Source organism: Anolis sagrei, chromosome 2 (genome assembly GCF_037176765.1).
Source record: "Anolis sagrei isolate rAnoSag1 chromosome 2, rAnoSag1.mat, whole genome shotgun sequence".
In the NCBI taxonomy this organism is placed as follows: Eukaryota; Metazoa; Chordata; class Lepidosauria; order Squamata; family Dactyloidae; genus Anolis; species Anolis sagrei.
In genome coordinates, this window is record NC_090022.1 from 98604164 (window position 1) to 98627641 (window position 23478).

The following is a 23478-nucleotide window of genomic DNA, read 5'->3' on the forward strand; positions in this document are numbered from 1 at the left end:
AGAACACCATGGTCCAGGAAGCCAAGTTGTTCTTCCTGACACCATCTGCAGAGCCAATTATTCACCTCTACTATTTTTCTCGCTCTTCCTGGGCCGTATCGTACAACGGGGAGCAGAGATGAAAAGGCCACTTGTACATTAAGATCTTTTAGCTTTCTTTCAAGAGCTTCAAAATCCTTTCTGATCTTTTGAAGACTATGCTTTGCAGTATTCTTGGTTCCTACATGAACCAACATGAAAGGGGGTCAGTGGGTTTGATGAACCTTGTCAGCCACTGAGTTATGTGGTGGATTTTTGCCCCAGGAGGCAGAATATTTTGCTCCTCTCAGGAGGGAGTAACCTACAACTAACACCCATCTTCTTTGAGGATTGACAGGGCCTCTTTCCTGTAAGGTGTTCTACAGATCTCCTAAAAACTGGCCCTTTTGCGGAACTGGATTGTGTAGCTCTAAACTGGCCTCCTCCTCAGAGACCTCTTCCCTGCATTCATAAAAGATAATCCAGTCATAAATGTTCAAGACCCCCTCATTCTCCCTTGTGTGTTCTTGTTCTGCCTCATCTTCGATTGGGGAAAAGCCTCTGCTTCATTCTGTGACTGCAAATTCCATGATTGTGAACTGTCCTCCTCCCTTGAACAGGTGATGTTCTCTCAGCCTTAGAAGAAGGCCCAGGCAAACTTACAAATTATTTTTGTCATCATCTCCTCACTTTTAAAATACATTTTAATACATTGATTGGTTCCTTGTTCGGTTGAGGGTGCTTAGATAACTACTGATGGTCTGTGTCATCCACCCTATACCAGGTTTCAATTTTCTTTGATGTTGTGGAGTGGAAGACGGTGTTTGACATGAAGCCTTTAGAACTTTGAGCACATATGGGAGGAAAGGTAACAAATTAATTGGTGGAATTTGGCTTCAGACTCTGCAGAACACCAGTTCATCCACTGTGTCTGAAGACTGTCTCACCTCAAGTCCCAGGGTTGCTACAATCCTCAGGATCTGGTCTATGAAGCTCTTAATGTTCTCAGTTGGTGATGATAGCTCAATGTTGGAGATACTTGGTTCTGGGGAAACGTCAATCCCTGTTGACAGCAGTGATGTGATGGAGTCCACATCCAATTCATGATGAGAATGGGTGGAGTGACTATGAATCAACACGGGGGAGGCATCTGATTGTTGTAGTGCTGGTCTTGTGGTTGCTTTGTCATAATGCGAGCTGCAGCCAGAGGGATCCCACCAGCAGGAGGAGGCAATTAACGTTTGGAACGAGAGGGGTCAACCACATGAAGTGGGGCTTGGGCCACTCAAGTGGTCTGATGTCCTTTTTGAGGAGTGCCCTAAATGAACTCTGAGTCCCTTGCTGGAGTTGAACCAACTGTAGGTGGCATGATGTGGGTGGTGCATTTGGCTTTGGTAGTGTGGTTATAACTACAGTTATCGAGTGGTGAGGTGAGTCCGGGACTTCTGAGAGTTGTATAGGAAGTAGTGGCAATGGTGCTGGTTGTGTTTCTGGAGGCGATTTATTGGAAACTGAAGGGGAGGAAACCTATGGTGGAGGATGGGACTTATCATCAGATGATAATATAGGTGGGTTGAGGTACACAACATGACTAATAAGATACTTGACTAATAAGATACTTGTAGTGGGCATAGGAATTCATTCATTTTTTCCCCAAACTATAGTCCCATCCCTCCAAACAGTCTGAAGGACCATGAACCAGCCCTCTGCTTTAAAAGTCTGCAATGGATTATTTTATTTACCATATTTATATCCTGCCCTTCTCACCCCAAAGGGGACTCAAGGTGGCCTTACAGAAAGGCAACAATTCAATGCTATATAAAAAACACAGTTAATTAAAACAAGCAATTACATTAAAACACGGAGTTAAAACATCTTAGCAGCAACATTTAAGCCATTCAATTGTCAATTATAAATGTTTCATATCTATTTCTAGCACTGAATTACTTTACTGACCAAAGGCTTGGTCCCACAGCCATGTCTTCATTTTCTTTCTGAATGCCAAGAGGGCGCTGATCTGATTTCATTGGGGGGGGGAAATAACAACAACAACAACAACAACAACAATAATACTAAACTGTATTTACATCCTGCCCTATCTCCTTGAGGATATTGGAGTGGCTTACAACAATGTGAACAATGCAAACCATAAACAATAATAAACAAAACAAAACAAAAAAATTTAAAATTAAATCAACAAAATAACACAAAATCAAAATATAAAAGTGAAACAAAACATATTAAATTACCAAAAAACCATAATCCACAAATAAACATAAATTATGTTATACAAAAGCTATTTAAAACATCTAATATGAAATCTACACACAAAAAGTGTAGGGACTGGCAGTTTATACAGAAGAAGTCAATCTCTCAAATAACCTAGTCCTTTGCCTCTTAGAGCCTTAAAAAAGAGTAGACTCACGGACCTGGCTTGGTATTTAATCAGTTTAGGACTTTGGGTACAAAGATAACATACAGAATAATGAACCTAGTAAGCAGCTCATATGGCACATTCTGCACCAACTACAGTCTTCAAACCAGACCCAAGGGTAGCATAGAATAAAACACATTACAATGATACAGTGTTGAACCATTGCTGTCACACTATCAATCACTCTACAGAAATGATGACAGCTGCCACACCACCTAAAGTTGGTGGCAGGTACTCTCAGTCACCCAGGTCATACCAGTGATCAAGATGAATTCAGTATCAATTACAGACTATTCACCTATACCCATAGCTGATTTATTTAGATCTACCTGGCAAGGGGAAGTTCCTGATCACCAGAAACAATCTGGCCAGTTAAAAGAGTCAAAACACCGGGCCTGAAGAAATTCACTTTTAGGAAAGTACAACTTATCTATAAATGTTCCTGTAACACTGCTACATCTCACCAATAAATAAATGTTCAAGCAACACAAAATAGAACTGCTTTTAAGGAAAAACTACTTGCTTCACTAAGTGAATAGCAGCAACAAAAACCTGTCAAGCTTTATCTATACCAACAGTTCACTTCAGATGTATACAAATTAAAATTTAGGGGTCACTGCCTTGAAGTTGAAGATGCAGCTGTGTTAAAACTGAGCCTAGGATTAACAATACTGCTGTTAACTGATGAACTGCTGTTGAATGTTTCACCAACTAATGTTTAGTTTAAAAGATGTGTGTGTGTGAATCCTTGAGGATATGGTGGTTTTGCTTTAAGGTTTTAACATGCACACACACACACACCCTGCAAGCTACTAATTTTTTGGTCTTCCTTTTAAATTCTTTAGCTGACATCTATTGGAAAAAGAAAAAAAATAGACAGTAACGACTGCCAGAATGATCAATGCTGGCTTAGTGAAAAATCACTACCAGGGAAGTTCTATTCTGAATTCATTTGCTTTTCCAGCAATGATCTCGTATAAGCAACTCTCTCTGAGTTTGGGAAAATTGAAATGGACAATATCTGAGGTTCTTGCACTGCCATTTCCACACCAGCTGTTTTTTACTCAAAACGGAACCATATTTCAGTTCCTGCCTGCACAATTTCCTGCACAACTGTAACCATCACAGACAATAGGAACACACAGATGTTGAGGATATTCTCTACCATCTACTCTACAAATTTTGCTCTGTTTAGGTAACAAAAAATAATAATATGGGGGAAGGATCCATAGCAGTATTTTTTTAAACTATGCTATGACTTAGACAATTCAGTAATTCCTTCTATTTCTGCAAAATAACATATACTCCTCTCCAGATTTTCTTTAATTGAAACCAACATATTTCCAGGGAGTTTTATTAAAAGAATATGGATTCTTAATTATTTCCATTTCGAATGTTGCAGATAACTTGTTTTTTTCTTTCTTTCAAAAAGTAAGTTTTGAATCTATGAGATTTCAGTAAATTATAGTCAAAACAGGCTCCTAAAATGAAAGAGCTTTAAACAAATGCTAGGCTTTGATTTAAATTCAAACCCTTTAATCAGCGATACTAGTCTATTAGGGCACTGGGAGGCAAAGTGGTTTAGGGATTGGGTTTAGGGATTGGGTGTGGCCATATTTTGCATGGCATAAGCAATTGACTGAAAAGGCCTAAAGTTTATTATTTGGATTCATCTGTCAGAAAGGTGGGGGTGTTGAAATGGACAGAAATAGGCAAGCACATTCCAACTGCCACACCCATTTCTTTTCCTCTTTTCTCTGTGAGTATGAATCTAGTTAATCCTAAATCCAATAAATGAATATCTACAACAGTGATCTGGCTTTGATGAGCACATCATACTACTTTGATTTCTTACGGCACTTCCCAACATGGCATTAATCCAGGAGGAAAAAGATTTCTGTTCCCACCCCGAACCCAAACCTCAGGCTTTCCCTTGAGAGATGGCATCCAGCTCCCCTCCAGTCAACCCCCCTCCCCCCAAAAAAAACTTACTGGAGGGGCCTACTGGCAGCGCAGGCATCTCTGCAGAGTACTCCTAACACATTAAAATGATGGACACACTATTGGAACCACAGAATAGGAAAAGATCTGGAAGGTCAAATTAAAATGGATAAATTCCTACGGCCTGAGGGAAAATTGGATAAAAATGATGTACCGGTGGTACATCACACCAAGCATACTGGCAAAATGTTATAGAAATGTATCCGAATCCTGTTGGAAATGCTAAGACAAGAAGGGTACCTTTTTCCATCTGTGGTGGACATGTGAAAAAACTAAAAAATTCTGGAAAGAGATCCACGAAATAACAAACAAGATATTGGATATAAGAAAAGAAAGGAAAGCTGAATGCTACCTATTAGGAATACTGGATTTTGAACTTGAGAAAAATAAAGACAAGTTATTCTTACATATGGTAATGGCTGCGAGAATTGTACTGGCCAGAAAATGGAAGAATAAAGAGAAACCAACGGTGGAAGAATGGATGTTTAAACTCTTAGACATATAATGAACATGAACACACTAACACAGTACCTGGAAAACAAACAGACGACTGGCATAACCAAGACGGATTGGTCTCCAATCAAAAAATACTTCAATATCAGCCAGACCTAGACATGTGAGAGTCAAGACTAGAAAATAATACTAACACTAGTAATGCTATACGGGGCAAAATCAGTAATTTAGATCACTAACTCTCCCTGACCCATTTCCCAATCCCTGCACACACCCCTTCACACACTCCTCCCTTTTTTTGGTTTATAGTTTATAACTCCTCCCTATAACCTACCTGACCCTTCCCTCCCAGCCCTTATCCTTCGCTTTTATGTAATCGTTATGTCGATGATTGACACAATATGGATGTACCCCCCCCCTCATCTAGAAAAACCTTAATAAAATATTTTTTTTAAAATGATGTCAGGAGGTTAGGGGGAGAGGGAAATATCTTATTTTCTCCACCTCCTGGTGCACCCTTTTTGTGTGTCAGGAGTACTCTGCAAGTGTAGTCTGCACTACCGGCAGATCCCTCTGGTAAGATTTTTGGGGGAAATGGGGGGCTGGAGAGGAGCTGCAGAAGCAATCCTGAGAGTCAATCCCCACAGGCCTAGCACCTGGCAAGATCCGGACCTTAGTTTAAGGTCCGGATCTTTCCAGGTGTTTAATTAATCTGGAGAAAACTGGGAAAACCCAGCTTTCTCTGGATTAATTCACTTTTACCCGAGGCATCATTTGGAGGCTTCAGGTAAAAGCGAGACAGGTCCCAAATTTTTTATTTATCTGGAAGGTCCCTTAAGGGAAAGGTTTTAGCTGTGTTTTTAGCCCTCTCATTTCTCTGTATGTGTGTCATCCTGTCATGTTAATCAAATGCAATAGGCATAACATCAAGCTGTCTTTCAAGTAAGAACATTTGGTAATTATTACTACAGGCTGTCTCTCCCTAAAGGCTTATGCTAGGCTTACTCATGAGAAAGCAAAAAAGGTGGTAACTGTGAGGATGCAGCAATGTCCCCCTCATTCCTGCTCACTCAGTCCCAGACTTTGCTATTTAAGACAATTTCTACCTGTCATCAATTAAACAGGAAATGTGGACAGGGATATTTGGGGTTTCATTTCCATGTGCATCCTTACCCCAACTGAACTGAATGGATCACTCTAGCAACTAAAGCAGTGATTCTCAATCTATGCACAGCGAGAACGAAAATCCAGTCCACAAACCTCCTTCCACTTTATTTTATTTTATTTCCACTCCTTTCAGCAGAGCTAAGCAGCCCTGCCCATTTTGATACTAATGTTGGAGAGTGGTCCCCAGTCAAATTGTGCCCTGGTCAAGTGGGCCCTGGTCAAAAAAAAGTTGGGAACCACCAGGGGCGGCTCAATCCATTACGCAAAGTAAGCATTTGCAGTATAGTTGATTTTGCACAGGGGCGCTCTTGGGGGAAAATAGACCTTGACATATGCGAGTTCTAGTTACTGGGATGTATAGTTCACCTACAATCAAAGAGCATTCTGAACTCCACCAATGATGGAATTGAACCAAATATGGCACACAGAACTCCCACGATGAACAGAAAATATATATCAGTGATTGGTTGGGGGGGGGGGGGCGCCAAAATACTGTTTGCTTACCGTTGAAAATTACCTAGGGCCGCCTCTGGGAACCACTGAACTAAAGCAAAGTTAATTGATAACTGAAAATATAACAGGCATGTAAACTGGCCATAAAACCAACCAAACAACTTTGAGACTGTCAGAGAAAACCTAACTTAGGCAACATTATGGTAGGCCTGAGCAATTTAATAAACGTTCAAATCACACAAAGTAATCAATTTGACTACCAAACAAGGTATGGTAAATCTTTAACTATTTCAATGTCTTCATAATCTACTTTAAAGTTATATAAATGATCAGTGATCATTATTTTTGTTTTGGTTCAACTGTAAACCTACTTTCAAACTTTCTGCATTGACTTCCATAATCACTCCAAGCTTTTGCTATCTTGTGCTAACAATATAGTGTCATCAGCATATCTTTAATTGTTAATGTTCCTTCATCCAATCTCCACACCCCCTTCTTCCAAATCTAATCCTGCTTTATTTTCAGCATGCAAGTTAAACAGATAGGGTGATAAAATGCAGCCTCGCCTGACTGTCTTGCCTATTGGAAACCATTCCATTTCATCATATTCCATCCTAACAACAGCCTCTTATTGTAGATACAGGTACATTGGGTCAACCCAATGTTGTAGCATACCCATTTTTAAAGAGAAATCCAAAGTTTTTCATAATCTATGCAATCAAAATGCTGCAATCTTAAAACATAGGTCAATTTTCTTCGGAATTTCTTTGGTGCACCCCCCTCCCCCAACCAATATATACTTGCAATATGATTCCAGTGCATCTTCCTTTCCTGAATTTAGATTGGACACCTGACAGATACAGTTCATAAACACCGATGGGCCATGAAATGCTGAAGAGTTGGCTGTTGCTGGATCTCACTAGGGAATATACTATTTTTGCCATTTTCAGCCCCTCTCTGAACTGTCCTTTTTCTGACTAAAAAAACGGTTCCCACTTGCAGAAGTGGGATTCACTTTTTATATAGATTGTGTATAACCAGAACCTTCTGATTTGGAGTAGTAAGTCAAGGTGAAAACAGAAATAGCCAATAAAAATAGACTGCATTCAGGACATATGCTATCTCCATAAAATGGAGATAGCATATGGGTTTGAGACTACAGTACTTGATAAATAGCTTCACCTATAAAGCAAAAACTACATAACTGTGCTACATTCATATGCATGAAACTGAAAGCCACGTAAATTTGTTTTTATATGGGTATGTATGCAACTCATGCCACTAGAGAAAGCATTTCATATTTTTAGTTTTGCCAATCTCACTTTTAGGGTAGAGTGGTAGTAAAATGTAAAGAACAAAACATGCTGACTTTACATATCCTGTTTTTAGATTTATAGATGTAACTAGGACAAAATGGAATTGCACACTAGTAAGTATACTACTAGTAAGTAGTATAGTATTATTATAAATAAACTCTTATTTTAATGAAAGCAACCATTGGTTTCTGCTGAAGAGCAGGAGTCCTTATAAACCAGATTATCTGTGCACCTAATCTTGCAATGAATTTGCAATTTGCAATTGTACTACAGGCTGTGTTTTGTGATATTTTTGCCAGCTGTTATGGAAAAGACCACTTTAGACCACTGAAGACTTACTCAGGAAAAACAGAATTAAATCCACCAAAGGGATACACATTTGTTTAAATCTAACAGGGAACACAAATTGAATTAATCCCTTTCTGAGTACAAAAAGAAGAAACAGATGGACCTTTATAGCTTTAACTTACTTATAGCTACAACTATAGAGAACCAGTGTGATATAGTGGTTTGAATGGTGGACTACAGCTGGAGACTAGAGTTAGAGCCCCTGTTTGGCCAGCACAATTTAACTGCTGGTGCCAACGAAAAAGCCCTAAATCAGAATAGGAAATTGTGGTACCTCAAATGCTTTTGGACTGCAACTTCCATGAGCCCTCAGAATTGGGTTACGTTAGCAATAGCTGATGGGAATTAAAATCCAGTACCTGGAGGGTTGTATTTGCTCACCCTGCCTAAATCAAGGATGGGGAATGTACTGTTCTCTAGATATTATTTAACTACAGTCCTCATCAACCCTAATCATAGCCAGTATACAAAAACAATAGAGGGTGTTGGGAGTTGCAGTCCAACATTTAGAAAACCTAGAAAATACCTTCCATACTCAAAATGGTTTGGGAGTAGGGTATCTGATAGAGTGACCTTATTTTCAGATAAAGACCTTTCCTGACCGACTTCACATTTAGGAGTGGGAAGTTACTGGAAAGAGGCTTGTTTCCATGATTAGATAAGACAATGACACATAACAGAACTGGGGAAAGCTTGTTCTGAACAAGAATGCACCGTGTAGGGAGGAGGATAAAATGCAAAGACAAAAGGAATCTGTACATATATATTCTGGTTCTCACTAAAACATTAAAGTTTGCATATTACTTCTTTTATCACCAAATGGCACAAATGGGACTTTTCCCACTAATCCAGATAGTTGCTCTGCAGGTCATAGCACTAACGTGCTAATTTTAATCAGGACTGGTCATTATATAGCTGGAGTTGAAACATGCACCTACTAGCTCATTTAGCTCGACACTGTCAACTCTTAACAAGTAGGTGTTCTTCAGGGCACTGCTGAGGATTGCTTCTTAGATGTATCTGTAAATTTTTGATGTTCCTGGTAGTCACCCACTGAAGTATTAATCAGGGTCCAATCTTGCTTAACTTCCAAAAACAGATGACAGAATGGCAGTGGGTGTGTTCAGAATGATATGAACCAAGAGCTAATCATATGATTAGTGTCAGGTAACAATTTGCCCCTTTGTTGTTGTTCATTCGTTCAGTCGTCTCCGACTCTTCGTGACCTCACGGACCAGCCCACTCCAGAGCTCGTCACCACCCCCAGCTCCTTCAAGGTCAGTCCAGTCACTTCAAGGATGCCATCCATCCATCTTGTCCTTGGTCGGCCCCTCTTCCTTTTGCCTTCCACTTTCCCCAGCATAATTGTTTTCTCTAGACTTTGCTGTCTTCTCATGATGTGGCCAAAGTACTTCAACTTTGTCTCTAGTATCCTTCCCTCCAATGAGCAGTCGGGCTTTATTTCCTAGAGGATGGACTGGTTGGATCTTCTCGCAGTCCAAGGCACTCTCAGCACTTTCCTCCAGCACCACAGCTCAAAAGCATCGATCTTCCTTCGCTCAGCCTTCCCTAAGGTCCAGCTCTCACATCCGTAGGTGACTAAAGGGAATACCATGGCTTTGACTAGGCGGATCTTTGTTGCCAGTCTGATGTCTCTACTCTTTACTATTTTATCGAGATTGGACATTGCTCTCCTCCCAAGAAGTAAGCGTCTTCTGATTTCCTGGCCACAGTCTGCATCTGCAGTAATCTTTGCACCTAGAAATACAAAGTCTGTCACGGCCTCCACGTTTTCTCCCTCTATTTCCCAGTTGTCAATCATTCTTGTTGCCATAATCTTGGTTTTTTTGATGTTTAGCTGCAACCCAGCTTTTGCGCTTTCTTCTTTTACCTTGATTAGAAGGCTCCTCAACTCCTCCTCGCTTTCGGCCATCAGAGTGGTGTCATCTGCATATCTGAGGTTGTTAATGTTTCTTCCAGCAATTTTCACCCCAGCCTTGCATTCATCAAGCCCCGCACATCGCATGATGTGTTCTGCATACAAGTTAAAAAGGTTGGGTGAGAGTATGCAGCCTTGCTGTACGCCTTTCCCAATCTTGAACCAGTCTGTTGTTCCGTGGTCAGTTCTGACTGTTGCTACTTGGTCCTTGTACAGAATCCTCAGGAGAGAGACAAGGTGGCTTGGTATGCCCATCCCACCAAGAATTTGCCACAATTTATTATGATCCACACAGTCAAAGGCTTTAGAGTAGTCAATGAAGCAAAAATAGATGTTTTTCTGAAACTCCCTGCCTTTCTCCATTATCCAGCGGATATTGGCAATCTGGTCTCTCGTTCCTCTGCCTTTTCTAAACCCAGCTTGAACATCTGGCAACTCTCGCTCCATGTATTGCTGCAGTCTTCTTTGCAGGATCTTGAGCATTACCTTACTGGCATGAGAAATAAGGGCCACTGTACGGAAGTTGGAGCAGTCTTTCGCATTTCCCTTTTTTGGTATGGGGATATAAGTTGATTTTTTCCAGTCTGATGGCCATTCTTGTGTTTTCCATATTTGCTGGCATATGGCATGCATCACCTTGACAGCATCATCTTTTAAGATTTTAAACAGTTCAGCTGGGATCTCATCGTCTCCTGCTGCCTTGTTGTTAGCAATGCTTCTTAAGGCCCATTCAACCTCACTCCTCAGGATGTCTGGTTCTAATTCATTCACCACACCGTCAAAGCTATCCTCGATATTATTATCCTTCCTATACAGATCTTCTGTATAGTCTCGCCACCTTCTCTTGATCTTTTCAGCTTCTGTTAGGTCCCTGCCATCTTTGTTTCTTATCATGCCAATTTTTGCCTGAAATTTACCTCCAATGTTTCTAATTTTCTGGAAGAGGTCTCTTGTCCTTCCTATTCTGTTGTCTTCTTCCACTTCCATGCATTGCTTGTTTAAAAATAGTTCCTTATCTCTTCTGGCTAACCTCTGGAATTGCGCATTTAACTGGGCATATCTCCCCTTATCCCTGTTTCCTTTTGCTTTCCTCCTTTCTTGGGCTACTTCCAGTGTCTCAGCAGACAACCATTTTGCCTTCTTGGTTTTATTTTTCTTTGGGACGTACTTTGTTGCCGCCTCCTGAACAATGTCTCGGACTTCTGTCCATAGTTCTTCTGGGACTCTGTTTACTAAATCTAGTCCTTCAAATCTGTTCTTCACTTCCACTGTATATTCGCTAGGAATGTTAGTGAGATCATATCTAACTGGTCTGTGTATTTTCCCTGATCTCTTTAGTTTTATTCTAAATTGAGCAATAAGAAGTTCGTGATCTGAGCTACAGTCAGCCCCAGGTCTTGTTTTCACCGACTGGATGGATGTCCGCCACCTTTGGCTGCAAAGGATGTAGTCAATCTGATTTCGGTGTTGACCATCTGGTGAGGTCCATGTATAAAGCCGTCTTTTAGGTTGTTGGAAGAGAGTGTTTGTTATACACAGCGAGTTTTCCTGGCAAAATTCTATCAGCCTGCGTCCCGCTTCATTTTGTTCTCCCAGACCATGCTTGCCTGTGATCCCAGTTGTCACTTGACTTCCCACCTTGGCATTCCAGTCTCCTGTAATGAAAATAATGTCTCTTTTTGGTGTATTATCCAGTAGGTCCTGCAGATCCGCATAGAACTGATCTACTTCTGCTTCTTCAGCAGCTGTGGTTGGGGCATATATTTGGATCACTGTGATGTTGAAAGGCTTTCCTTGCACTCGAATTGAGATCATTCTGTCATTTTTTGGGTTGTATCCAAGCACTGCTTTAGCGAATTTCTTATTAATTATGAAGGCTACTCCATTTCTTCGATGTTCCTCTTGTCCGCAGTAGTAGATCTGGTGGTCATCTGATGTGAAGTGGCCCATTCCAGTCCATTTCAGTTCGCTGACCCCCAGAATGTCTATCTTTAGTCTTGACATCTCACCAATAACAACATCCAATTTGCCCTGGCTCATAGATCTTACATTCCAGGTTCCTATGGTGTGTTGATCTTTAGAGCATCGGATTCGTCGTTCGCCTCCAGTACCGTCGGCCACTAGCCTTCCTTTCGGCTTTGAGCTAGCTGCGTCATCACATCTGGGGCTAGTTGAACTTATCCTCTGCTCCTCCCCAGTAGCATTTTGGCCATCTTCCGACCTGGGAGTCCCATCTTCCAATGGCATGCTGACATATCTCTGGTTGTACTGGTCCATTTAGTTTTCTTGGCAAGGATACTGGGGTGGTTTGCCATTGCCTTCCCCAGGGATCACGCTTGGTCTGACCTCTCTGCCACGACCGTCCCGTCTTGGGTGACCCTTCACGGTTTCGCTCATGACATCATTGAGGTGCTCAAGCTCCAGCGCCACAACAAGGCGGTGATCCTTTGCCCCTAAGAGGGGCAAATTGTGTCTTCATTTTATAACCTTCCCTACACAGTGAAAGGTGGTCCTTGGGTGACCACTGACCTCCTAAACTGGTCTTCAACTGGCCACAAAGTTGCTAAATTGCTTGTATCATACAACATCCCTATTGAGACCTATAGGTGTGTGCAGGGGAAGCTGCTGAATAAACAGAACAGAATAAGGCGGAAGTCAACAACTGAAAAGGACCTCTCTTGTCAATCTCTGAACCAACACACAAATAAGAAATCTCCTAAATAAAAATAAAGAAGGAGAAAAGCCCTGGTCTGTGAGTGCTCCAGCTGTGACCAGGAGTGCTGCAGAATTTGAAGAGGCTCTAATGGAGGGCGAAAGAGAGAAACGTGCCAAGAGGAAGGCGCGTCAAGCCAACCCTGACCGGGACCGCCTTCCACCTGGAAATCAATGCACTCACTGTGGGAGACGATGCAGATCAATAGGGCTCCATAGTTACCTATGGACCCACCCTGGAGGATTATCCTACTCAGACAACGAGTAGGACCTAAGTAAGTATGAGTTAATACACCACACAAACAGTTCTGTTTACCAGCATGAAATTCAACAGGTCTCAAATAATGTTTTGTGGACAGGAAAATCAAACTGGTAGGGGAAGTCATGCTAGGAATAGGGGAATCAGCTCCACATTTTGCTCTTTTGGTAGTCTAAATATAGCTATAAAGTCCACCTGTCAGATAAACTATCATTTCTTTGTAGCTTTCCTAAAATGATACAAGATATTAAACTTGTACGACTTTGTATATGCAAAATTGAGGACACAATGAGCAAAGCATTTTTACCACAATTCAAAACTACATAAGCGGCTCCAGACTCCAAAGCTAATTTTATTCTGAGGGAGAGTTTTGCTGTCTGCTTTGACAAAAGAACTTTAATTCACAGAAGCAACCACCTTCCTCCTGGACTTGGCGATCTCTCACTTAAATCAATGACTAAACCCTGCTAGCTCCTTTTTGCAGAAATCACTGATTTACCTGAAACAAACCAATCTCTTTCCCTCTCAAATGTAGCCAATGGTTTTCTTTTTCTTAAAATCTTGGTTCTGGTCTAGAGTAACTTGTTTTATTTGTTATTTTGTCATTTGGGAGTTATAGTTGCTGGGATTTATAGTTAACCTATAATCGAAGGGTGCTTTTCCTCCTGCCTTGAAGGGACGCGAGCCTCCCTCCAGCCTTGCATGCTTTTCCTCACCTGCACATGCGCACCACGCCTGCTCTCCCCTGCCTGCTTGGAGTCTTAGAAACAGCCCTCTCCTTGGCTGAGGGACCAGCTGAGAGACCAGCCAATCACAGCAGGAGGGCTTTTGGTGGGAGGATTTGCTGTCTGTTTCCAAAAAGGAAGGGAAGGACAGGTGGAGAGATCTTCAGCCTTCTCTACCAAAAGGGTTCCTAAGACCATCAGAAATATATGCTTTGGTGTTTGGTGACCCCTCTGAAACCTCCTGCCGACCCCCAGGTTGAGAAACGCTGTTTTAAAGGTATGTATATCTAAAACAGATATATGTTCACACATGTGCTCTGAAAATATATCTGGTCACTTGACCTATTTCATAAGGGTTGCTGTGAGGAGAAAACCGGGAGAGGACATGGTCCAAATATAAACAATAATATGCTTATTTGATAGAAAGTTTGGGATTGAGTCTGCATGTAGATAGTTACTTAAAGGGCAGGAAAGTATTAATACAGTCACAGTCTGGAGTAAAGCTGAATTTTACAAACTCTCACACTGCTCTTAAGAAAAACCTACTAAGATGAGAAAAAGTCCTGCACTGCTCTCCTACAGAAGCTTAGGACTGGAAAACCTGCAGCAGGAATCAGAAATTAATGCAGACTGGTTCTTCAACAGAACTAAAAAGAAAAAAGAGCTCTTGGTTGGTTCCAATTTTCTAGTCGTCACTGAAGAAAATTCACATAAGGAAATCCACATAACAGTTTGCTATCATTACATAATTTAAGGATGCCTCTTTTCTTTTGCATGAGAAGTAGTTTCTGAACCCAATCTCATTCAAAGTGCTAGAAAACTTACCTAAGATTCGACTTGTAATTTGTACCTGCATGAACTAAATTTTAATTCCTTGTGAATTTCTCTGATTCTAAGTTAAACAAACAAGATCTTGAGTTATTGATAGTTCAGCTCTATTTGCCTTCAGTGCCAAAATATTGATCAAGAGCACTTTAAAGACATACCAATACTGTAATCATAACCTACACCAATACAACTTTATTCTTTTTACAACCCCAAACCATTTTGTATACTCCTAACAATCAGTTATGTGATAGAAGATCTTATTTTGCTGCTAAGATGTATAGGTAATATGTGTAGTAACTTTTCATTTTAGGTACTTTTAGCAGAACATGGGTTTTGCCACATGACAATATATATGCTTCATTGATGCATTTATATTACTTTTATGGGGAAAATGCACTGTATGAAGAAGCTATCCGTAACATTTAAGGGACTCTATGGATAGCAGCAATCTAGGCAACAGTCCAGCGCTTTCTTGAAGAATTATTGGGGGGAGGGGGGCGCAAAAACAGAAAAGATAAAACTTGATTTCAAGTACAGTGGGCCCTTGGTATCCGCCAAGGTTTGGTTCTAGGACCCCTACGCATAGCAAACTCTGTGGATGCTCAAATCCCATTATATACAATACTGCAGTACAATGACATCATTTTATATACATAGTAATATCAAGATTAACTTTGTGGATGCAGAAGTTTTGGATCGATGTGCCAACTGTACCAGTTTTAGGTGCAAAGGTTGCCTGCGATTTGGAATAAAGCAAATGGTAAATTATTTTCAGAATTAGTGTATAGCACATCTAATATTTATAATGGTGTATGAGAGGTTAATGTGCCTAGAATCCAAAAGAAGAGATCTCGGATTCCTTGGAAAAAACACTCCTAGTTCTAGGAGTAATTTTACAGAGTAATAGTTAAACTGCTGTTTATGCAAGCCTAAATTGAAGAGCAACATGCTGAAATGTAGGCCACTGAATGTAGTTCATCCCTTTTTAAAAAAAAAAAAAATGGGGGCTGGCTTTAAAGTAAGTAACCCTGGCCTAAATCGACTGCATTCTCTACCGATGTGCTTATTTGACCATTCTTGGAACCGTAGCAGAAAGCTTTTAAGTTAATAACTTCTTTTTAAAAAACCAGCTGACACGCAGTTTATCCAGAGCAAATTGACGGCGAAGAAGAGCTGTCTCTCCCTTTTTTCTCTTTGAAAAGAAACAGGAGAAAGTTAGCTGGCAATCTCTTTTGGGTTAGCCACAAACTCTGAGCCCAGAAACAAAACTAAGATAGAGCACATACTGGTTGCAACAGAACAGCAGATTTATTCACTCTAATGATGAATGATAATTAAAGCGGTGCTCATGTGAACTTTATGATTAAGCTGTAGTCAGCACTGAACTTATTGCAGTCAGAGCTGCCTCTCAGATCTGCCAGCTGTGGATCTAGGTTCAGAAAAATAAACGTTACTTGTGGTTCTTAAGAGTTTATTTGTTGTAATGTTTACTTATTTTACTTAACTATGTCATATTGGATTGTTTTGTTTTATTTTTCATCACAATGCTTAATTCTTTGTCGTAGTAAGCTCATTGTTGTTACTGTTGCTTTATTTATTTATTTATTATTCGACCGTATATGCCACCACTCGCCTGGGGCTCAGAGCGGCTTACAAGAATGACTAAAATCTAACACAATTTAAAAACAGAAATATCAAAAATCAAAGGCCTGTCGAAACAGGTATGTCTTACATGCCCTACATGCTGATAAGTCCCGCAAGGCACGGACTTCAGGTGGCAGAGTATTCCAGAGTGATGGTGCCACTGCTGTAAAGGCTCTGTGTCTGGTTGCTGTTAGACGCAAGGTCTTGACACTGGGAATTTCCAATAGATCTTGGTCCTCAGAACGGAGAGATCTCTGGGCTTGGTAGGGGGTGAGGCGGGCCCTCAGGTACATCGGCCCCAGACCATGAAATGCCTTAAAGGTGAGTACCACCTTTAAGGCCGGTGCTCAATTTTATTTTATGTGTATTATTCCGATATGTTTGTATTCACCTGAGGTAATGCCCTGTTCGCTCCACCAGCTCAACAGACATCTTGAGCAATGAAGTGGGAAATGTATGCTTCTGTTTGATGTACTGTCTTATGCGTGACTTAACAGGTTGCATTTTTATTTAATTTTAGTTTTAAAAGCATAATTTGTTTTTATATGTTGGGTTGTCAATTTTCGTTATTATGGGTGTATTGTTGGTGTGCTTGGGCATTGAATGATTGCCTTTTATGTTTGGAATCCGCCCTGAGTCCCTCTGGGGAGATTGGGCGGAATATAAATAAAGATGATGATGATGATGATGATTGAATGCTTGCCTATCCTGAGTCCCTTCAGGAGGAGAGGGCGGTCTATAAATAGATATTATGATTACTTGAAACACAACAGCAAAGAAAATCACTATGCTGGCTGTTGTATTGGATCACACATCAGACACTTCCCAAGTGTCTAGGACTGTGTGATGTATCAGTGAATAATGCATGCAGATCTGAATAGGGTAGCCTTTTGCAGCTGACAGGTGGTTATTTTGTCAGCACTGATTGTTTTTAAGTCCAGGCCAAGGTCTTTAGGCACTGCACTCAGTGTAGTGATCACCACTAGGACCACTTTGACTGGCTTGTGCCAGAGTCTTTGCAGTTCTATCTCTAAATCCTCATATCATGTAAGTTTTTCCAGTTGCTTCTCATCAATCCTGCTGTCACTTGAGATTGCCACATTGACGATCCATACTTTATTTTTTCCCGTGATTGTGAGGTCAAGAGTATTGTGACCCCAAACTCTGTCAGTTGTTGTGGTTATTATTATTATTGGAGCCCCCGGTGGCACAACGGGTTAAATATTTGTGCCAGCAGGACTGGTCAGCGGTTCGAATCTGGACAGAGCAGGTTGAGTTCCCTCTATCAGCTCCAGCTCCCTATGCGGGGATATAAGAGAAGCCTCCCACAAGGATGGTAAAACATCAAACATCCAGGTATCCCCTGGGCAACGGCCTTGCAGACGGCCAAGTCTCTCAACAGAAGTGACTTTCAGCTTCTCAAGTTGCTCCTCACATGAAAAAATATTTATTAACACAGGTGTGGGCAAACATTGTCCCTCTAGGTGTTTTGGACCTCTAACTACAACAATTCCTAACAGCAGGCTCAAGTTTGCCCAGGTCTGGTTTCTCTTGCTCCCACCTCCCTCACAAGCGCGGCAAGTGGGGACTAGGGAGAGGGCTTTCTCGGTGGTGACCCCCCGTTCTGAAACTCTCTCTACAGAGAGGTTAGACTAGGGCCAACCCTGTCCATTTTTCCTAAAGACTTAAAAACGTGGATGTTCCACTGTGCCTTTGATTAAACAGTTCACCAAATAAATTTGAGGACCCCAGCCATAACTTAATATCTGGTTTCTTGCACTTTACCACTGTTCCCTGCCCTATAGATATATTGTTCTAATTCACATTGGCCTTCTAGACTTAACTTATCATCTGGCTCCTGCACTTTTTCCATCAACCCTGTCCTTGCAACTGTATTGCACAAGCCCCTGCCTGCCTGAGTTTAGTAATTTGACTACTATGTCGGGCTATCGGTTGTTTGTTGATGGTGGTTTTTATAAATTGTACTGTGTTTATTTTAATCTATGTCTGACCGGGCTTGTCCCCATGTAAGCCACCCTGAATCCCTTCGGGGAGACGGTGGCAGGATACAAAAACAAAGTTATTATTATTATTTGAAACACAACAAGATTAGTACACAGCAAACAAGATCACTATGCTGGCTGTTGTATTGGATCACATGTCGGACACTCCCAAGTGTCTAGAACTATGTGATTTATTGGCGAATAATGTGTGCAGACCCAAATGGGGTGGCCTTTTGCAGCTGACAGATGGCCATTTTGTCAGCGCCTATTGTGTTTAAGTGCAGGTCAAGGACTTCAGGCAATGCACCCAGTGTGCCGATCACCACTGGAACCACCTGAGTCTTTGCAATTCAATCTTTACATATAATGTTGTTGTTGTTGTTATTGTTGTTGTTGTTATTATTATTATTTGAAACACAACAAGATGAGTCCATAACAAACAAGATCACTTTGCTGGCTGTTGTATTGGATCACATGTCGGACACTTCCCAAGTGTCTAGGACTGTATGATGTATCGGCGAATAATGCATGCAGATCCCAGTGGCCTTCTGCAGTTGGCAGATGGTAATTTTGTCTGCGCCGATTGTGTTTAAGTGCAGACCAAGGTCTTTAGGCACTGTACCTAGTGTGCCAATCACCACTGGGACCATATTTACTGGCTTGTGCCAGAGTTTATGCAGTTCAATCTTTAAATCCTCATATCGTGTCAGCTTTTCCAGTTGTTTCTCTTCAATCTTACTGGGATTGCAACATCGACAATCCAAACTTTGTTTTTTAATACGATTGTGAGGTCAGGAGTATTGACCTTACATTGGGTTGTTGCCTATCAGCCCGCCAGGACCCTAAGATCTTCTGGGGAGGCCCTGCTCTCTATCCCGCCTGCTTCACAGGTGCGGCTGGCGGGGACGAGAGACAGGGCCTTTTCTGTGGTGGCCCCCCGGCTGTGGAACGCCCTTCCTATGGAAGTAAGATCAGCCCCCTCGCTGATGGTGTTTCGAAGAAGACTAAAAACTTGGATGTTTGAACGGGCATTCGGTTAAACAGTGCAATTAATGTGAATGACTACAGGAATTGGAAAATCGGACGACGAATTGGATCATGATTTTAGTTATGAGTTGTATCGGGTTAACTATTGTTGTGCTAATATTGTGTATTATGCTTTTGTTGATCTTAAATTGTATATTGTGGTTGATTTTATTCTTGTTGTAAACCACGTTGAGTCGCCGGCCAGGCTGAGAAACTGTGGTATACAAGTAAAGTAAAAAAATAAATAAATAAATAAACTCTGTCTGAATTCGGAAGTTATAATTATTCGGAATTATTATTATTATTATTTGAAATACCACAAGATGAGTCCACAGCAGACACTCTGCAAGCTGTTGTATTGAATCACACATTGGACACTTCGCAAGTGCCTAGGACTGTGTGATGTATGGGCGAATAATGTGTGCAGATCCCAGTAAGGTGGCCTTTTGCAGCAGGCAGATGGTAATCTTGTCAGCACCTATTGTGTTTAAGTGCAGGCCAAGGTATTATTATTTGAAACACAACAAGATGAGTCCACAGGAGACACTGCTTATTATTATTATTATTATTATTATTATTATTATCAGGAGCTGACAGGCCATACAACACAAGAGGAGTTTTATTACAAGCTTTTACTACATTGGGTTGTTGCAGGTTTTTGGGGTTTTTTGGCCATGTTCTAGAAGCATTCTCTCTTGAGGTTTGGCCTACATCTATGAGGTCTCACAACCTTTGAGGATGCTTGCCATAGATGCAGGCGAAACGTCAGGAGAGAATGCTTCTAGAATATAGCCATATAGTTCGAAAAACCTACAACAAACCCAGTCTTTTATTACATTGCTGAGGCAAGAAGATGGAGTAACTGGAGGGAGTGATGGATGATGCCTCTCCCTTCTGTCTCTCCCTCATAGTAACCCTCCTAACAGTCCCCCTGGCCTTGGAAAGACGAGGCCAAGTTTCCCCTCAACTTGAAGGGAGCCTGAGGGCGGCGGGTCGGCAGAAGCGACGCCCCCAGAAGGAAATGAAGGGAGGCTTGGGCTCCTAAGCAGGCCAAACACAACCGCTTCCCTCAGCGCCCCTCTCTCTCTCTCTCTCTGAGGCGACCCTCGAGCAAACCGGGACAGGCTCTCTGAGGCGGGCCCAATCCCTGCCACACACATTTAGAGAGGCCTGACTCTGAAGTAAGCCCCGCACGCTCCCCAGCCACCCCCCCTCTCTCCCCCGGCCTTGCCTTGCCCTCCTCTCCGCCGAGGTTCTGCAGCCGCTCCTTGCCGGAGGGCCCCCGGATCTCGACCCCGGGCCCGTCGAGGGGCGCGTCCTCCTGGCGGGGCGTGTTGGGCGGCGGCGGGTCCTTCCGCGGGTGGGCGCCCCTCTGCCCGACGCGCAGGGCGGCGAAGTCGAGCGTCTTGCTCTCGAAGGCGCCCTCGACGCTGCAGAACATCCCGCCGTACTTCTGCCGCGGGACTTGGTCGGCCGTGCCCGGGCGGGCCAGGTACACCGGCAGCTCCTCCTCGCCGCCCTCCGCCGGCTCCCCGCGCTCGCGACCACGCCGGGCCCCCGACGCCATCGCCCCTCGCACCCGCCGCCGCCGCCCTCAACCGCCGCCGCGCCTGCACCCACCGAGGGAGGACAGCGCCAGGGAGGGAGGCCCGGCCACGAGGAGGCTTCGCAGGAGGCGGCGGCTCGGGGCAGAGGGAGGGAGGCAGAGGGAGAGAGGGAAGCCTTCCGCCTGCCCTCCGTCTATCGCGCGGAATGCGCGCGCGCTCTCTCTCGCGCTGCCTCTCTGTCTCGTGAGGCGCCTGCCTGCCCTCTTCGGCGGAGAGAGAGAGAGAGAGGGAGAGGGAGAAGTGAAGCTGCAGGGCGCCACTCCATTGGGCCCTGCCCGGCCAAGGGGCGCTCCTTTTCAGTCGGGCCGCCTCTGCCCCACCACGGTTGGAATCCAACTTATATGATGTGATATCAAGCATGGGCAAACTGTGGCCCTCCAGGTGCTCCAATGCAACTTCAACTGAAATGAACTTTGCTCAAGCCTATATTATAGCATGGCTTTTGCCTTCCATGGATACAGAAGGCCAGCTTATGTCATGTTGTATTATGTTATCTTAGATCAGGCATGGTCAAACTGCCGCCCTCCAGGTGTTTTGGACTGCAACTTCATCTGCAATGAAGTTTGCTCTTTCCTGTATTATGTCATTCCTTGTGGGAGGCTTCTCTCATGTCCCCACATCAAAACATCTGGACGTCTCCTGGGCAACGTCCTTGCAGACAGCCAGTTCTCTCACACCAGATGCGACTTGCAGTTTCTCAAGTCGCTCCTGACACGACAATAATAATAATAATAATAATAATAATAGTCCTTGCCTTCCATGGATACAGAGGGCCAACTTATGTAATATTATATCAGGCATGGGCAAACTGCAGCTCTCCAGATATTTTGGACTGCAAATCCAATGCAACTTCAACTTAAATGAAGTTTGCCCATGTATTACTATATTGTGGTCCTTGCCTTCCATGGATACAGGGGGCTAACTTACCAGTATGTTATGTTATGTTATGTTATATCAGGCATGGTCAGACTCTCGGCCTCCAGATTGAATTGGAGACTGCAAGTCCAATGCAACTTCAACTGTTTCCTCATGCCTGTATTATATCATGGTTCTTGTCTTCCATGGATACAGAGGGCCAACTTCTATTATATCAGGCATGGGCAAACTTCAGCCCTCCAGGTGTTTTGGGTTGCAACTCCAACTTAAATGAAGTTTGCACATGCGTATTTTATATCATGGTGCATGGATACAGAGGGACAACTTATGTTAATCGTGGTCCGCACTTTTCAGTTTTTACACACTTTAAGCCCCTAGGTGTTATGAACTATGTCAAGCATGGACAGACTTCAGCCCTCCAGGTGTTTTGGACTTCAACTCCCACAATTCCTAACAACTGGTTAGGAAGGCCCATGCCTGGATTATATAATATAACAAAATATGAAAAATGTTCTATTCCTGCTTTGAAAGTGTAATTTCCTGTTTAGTTGTGCAATGTTTACTTTGAAAGTAGTAGTTGTACTCCTGAAACTCCTTTTTATGTGGCTGCCACAAACTATTATTGAATTGGTCGAGACTCTATGACAGGCATTGGCAAACTTCAGCCCTCCTGGTGTTTTGGACTTCAGCTCCCACAATTCCTACCGGCTGTTAGAGTCAGAGTACATCAGGCATGGGCAAACTTGGGCCAAAACACATAGAAGACCAAAGTTTGCCCATGCCTGCTCTAGGAGTATTCATTGAAAAACTATAGAAATAGGTGTTTCAGGATGTCCCGCAAAAACAAAATTTTTGCAGGACATCCCTATGTTTTTACAATAAGAGCAATTAGGAAATGACATTTATAACTCTGGAACAAAAAACATGTTATGTAGTGTTGTCTGCCATACAGACTGAGGATAATGTGAATGGCAGCTCTGCAGCACTTATGGCTCTGAGGTTGGGGAAAGGTGAAAGATGAACCTCATATCCATAAGTCTTGTGTCTCAATTCAAACTCCTGAAACTACAGACAAAAGTTCAGTGGGTGTAGTTTCTGGCACAGCAATTCAAAGGTGCGTCTACAGCTGAATTTTTGCATCCCAGGCAGACATTAAAAATACAAAAACCTGCTCAGCAAGAAAGAAAACATTTTGACCTGTGTTTTATTTTTATAATAAAAGAGGCTAGAACTCAAAACTGTTCTAAGCTATTTTTTCCCAAATCTTAGAAAAATAGAAGCTGAAAGAGTTTTACCAAAGCTCTTGTATTCTTCCTTATTCCAAATGGCTTTGGTTCAGGGCAAGCCGATCCTAGCTAGAAAACATTCTAGCTAAAAGAAGATTAAAACAAAAAAACAAAGCCCTAGATTTTTCATTACTATCCATGAAAGCTGTAGACATGTGAGATGTTCAGGACTGAGGCTCCCCCCCGGCTATACTTTCCAAATAGAAGCTTGTTTTCTGATAAAAGCCATTCTCTTAGATCACTGTAAACATCTATAATCATAAGACTTAGATTAAAGCTTATCTTGGAACAGAGAGTCAAATTCTAGTTAACCTGTTACAGAGCAGAAAAACTGCATAAAACATTTGAAATCTCACTGAGAATCCCTCTATGGACTGTATATG

At 42.3% G+C, this 23478-nt stretch overlaps 1 protein-coding gene across 1 annotated transcript in view; it reads right to left on the bottom strand.

Annotated features, from left to right (window-relative positions):
* The window catches only part of DPYSL3 (dihydropyrimidinase like 3), a 71689-nt gene extending 50577 nt beyond the window's left edge, over positions 1–21112 (bottom strand). The window contains exon 1 of the mRNA XM_060765134.2: positions 20558–21112. Coding sequence (XP_060621117.1) covers positions 20558–20893 — 336 coding nt within the window. The 5' untranslated portion in view covers positions 20894–21112. The remainder of the gene's footprint in view (positions 1–20557) is intronic.
* Between the last annotated feature and the right edge of the window lie 2366 nt (positions 21113–23478).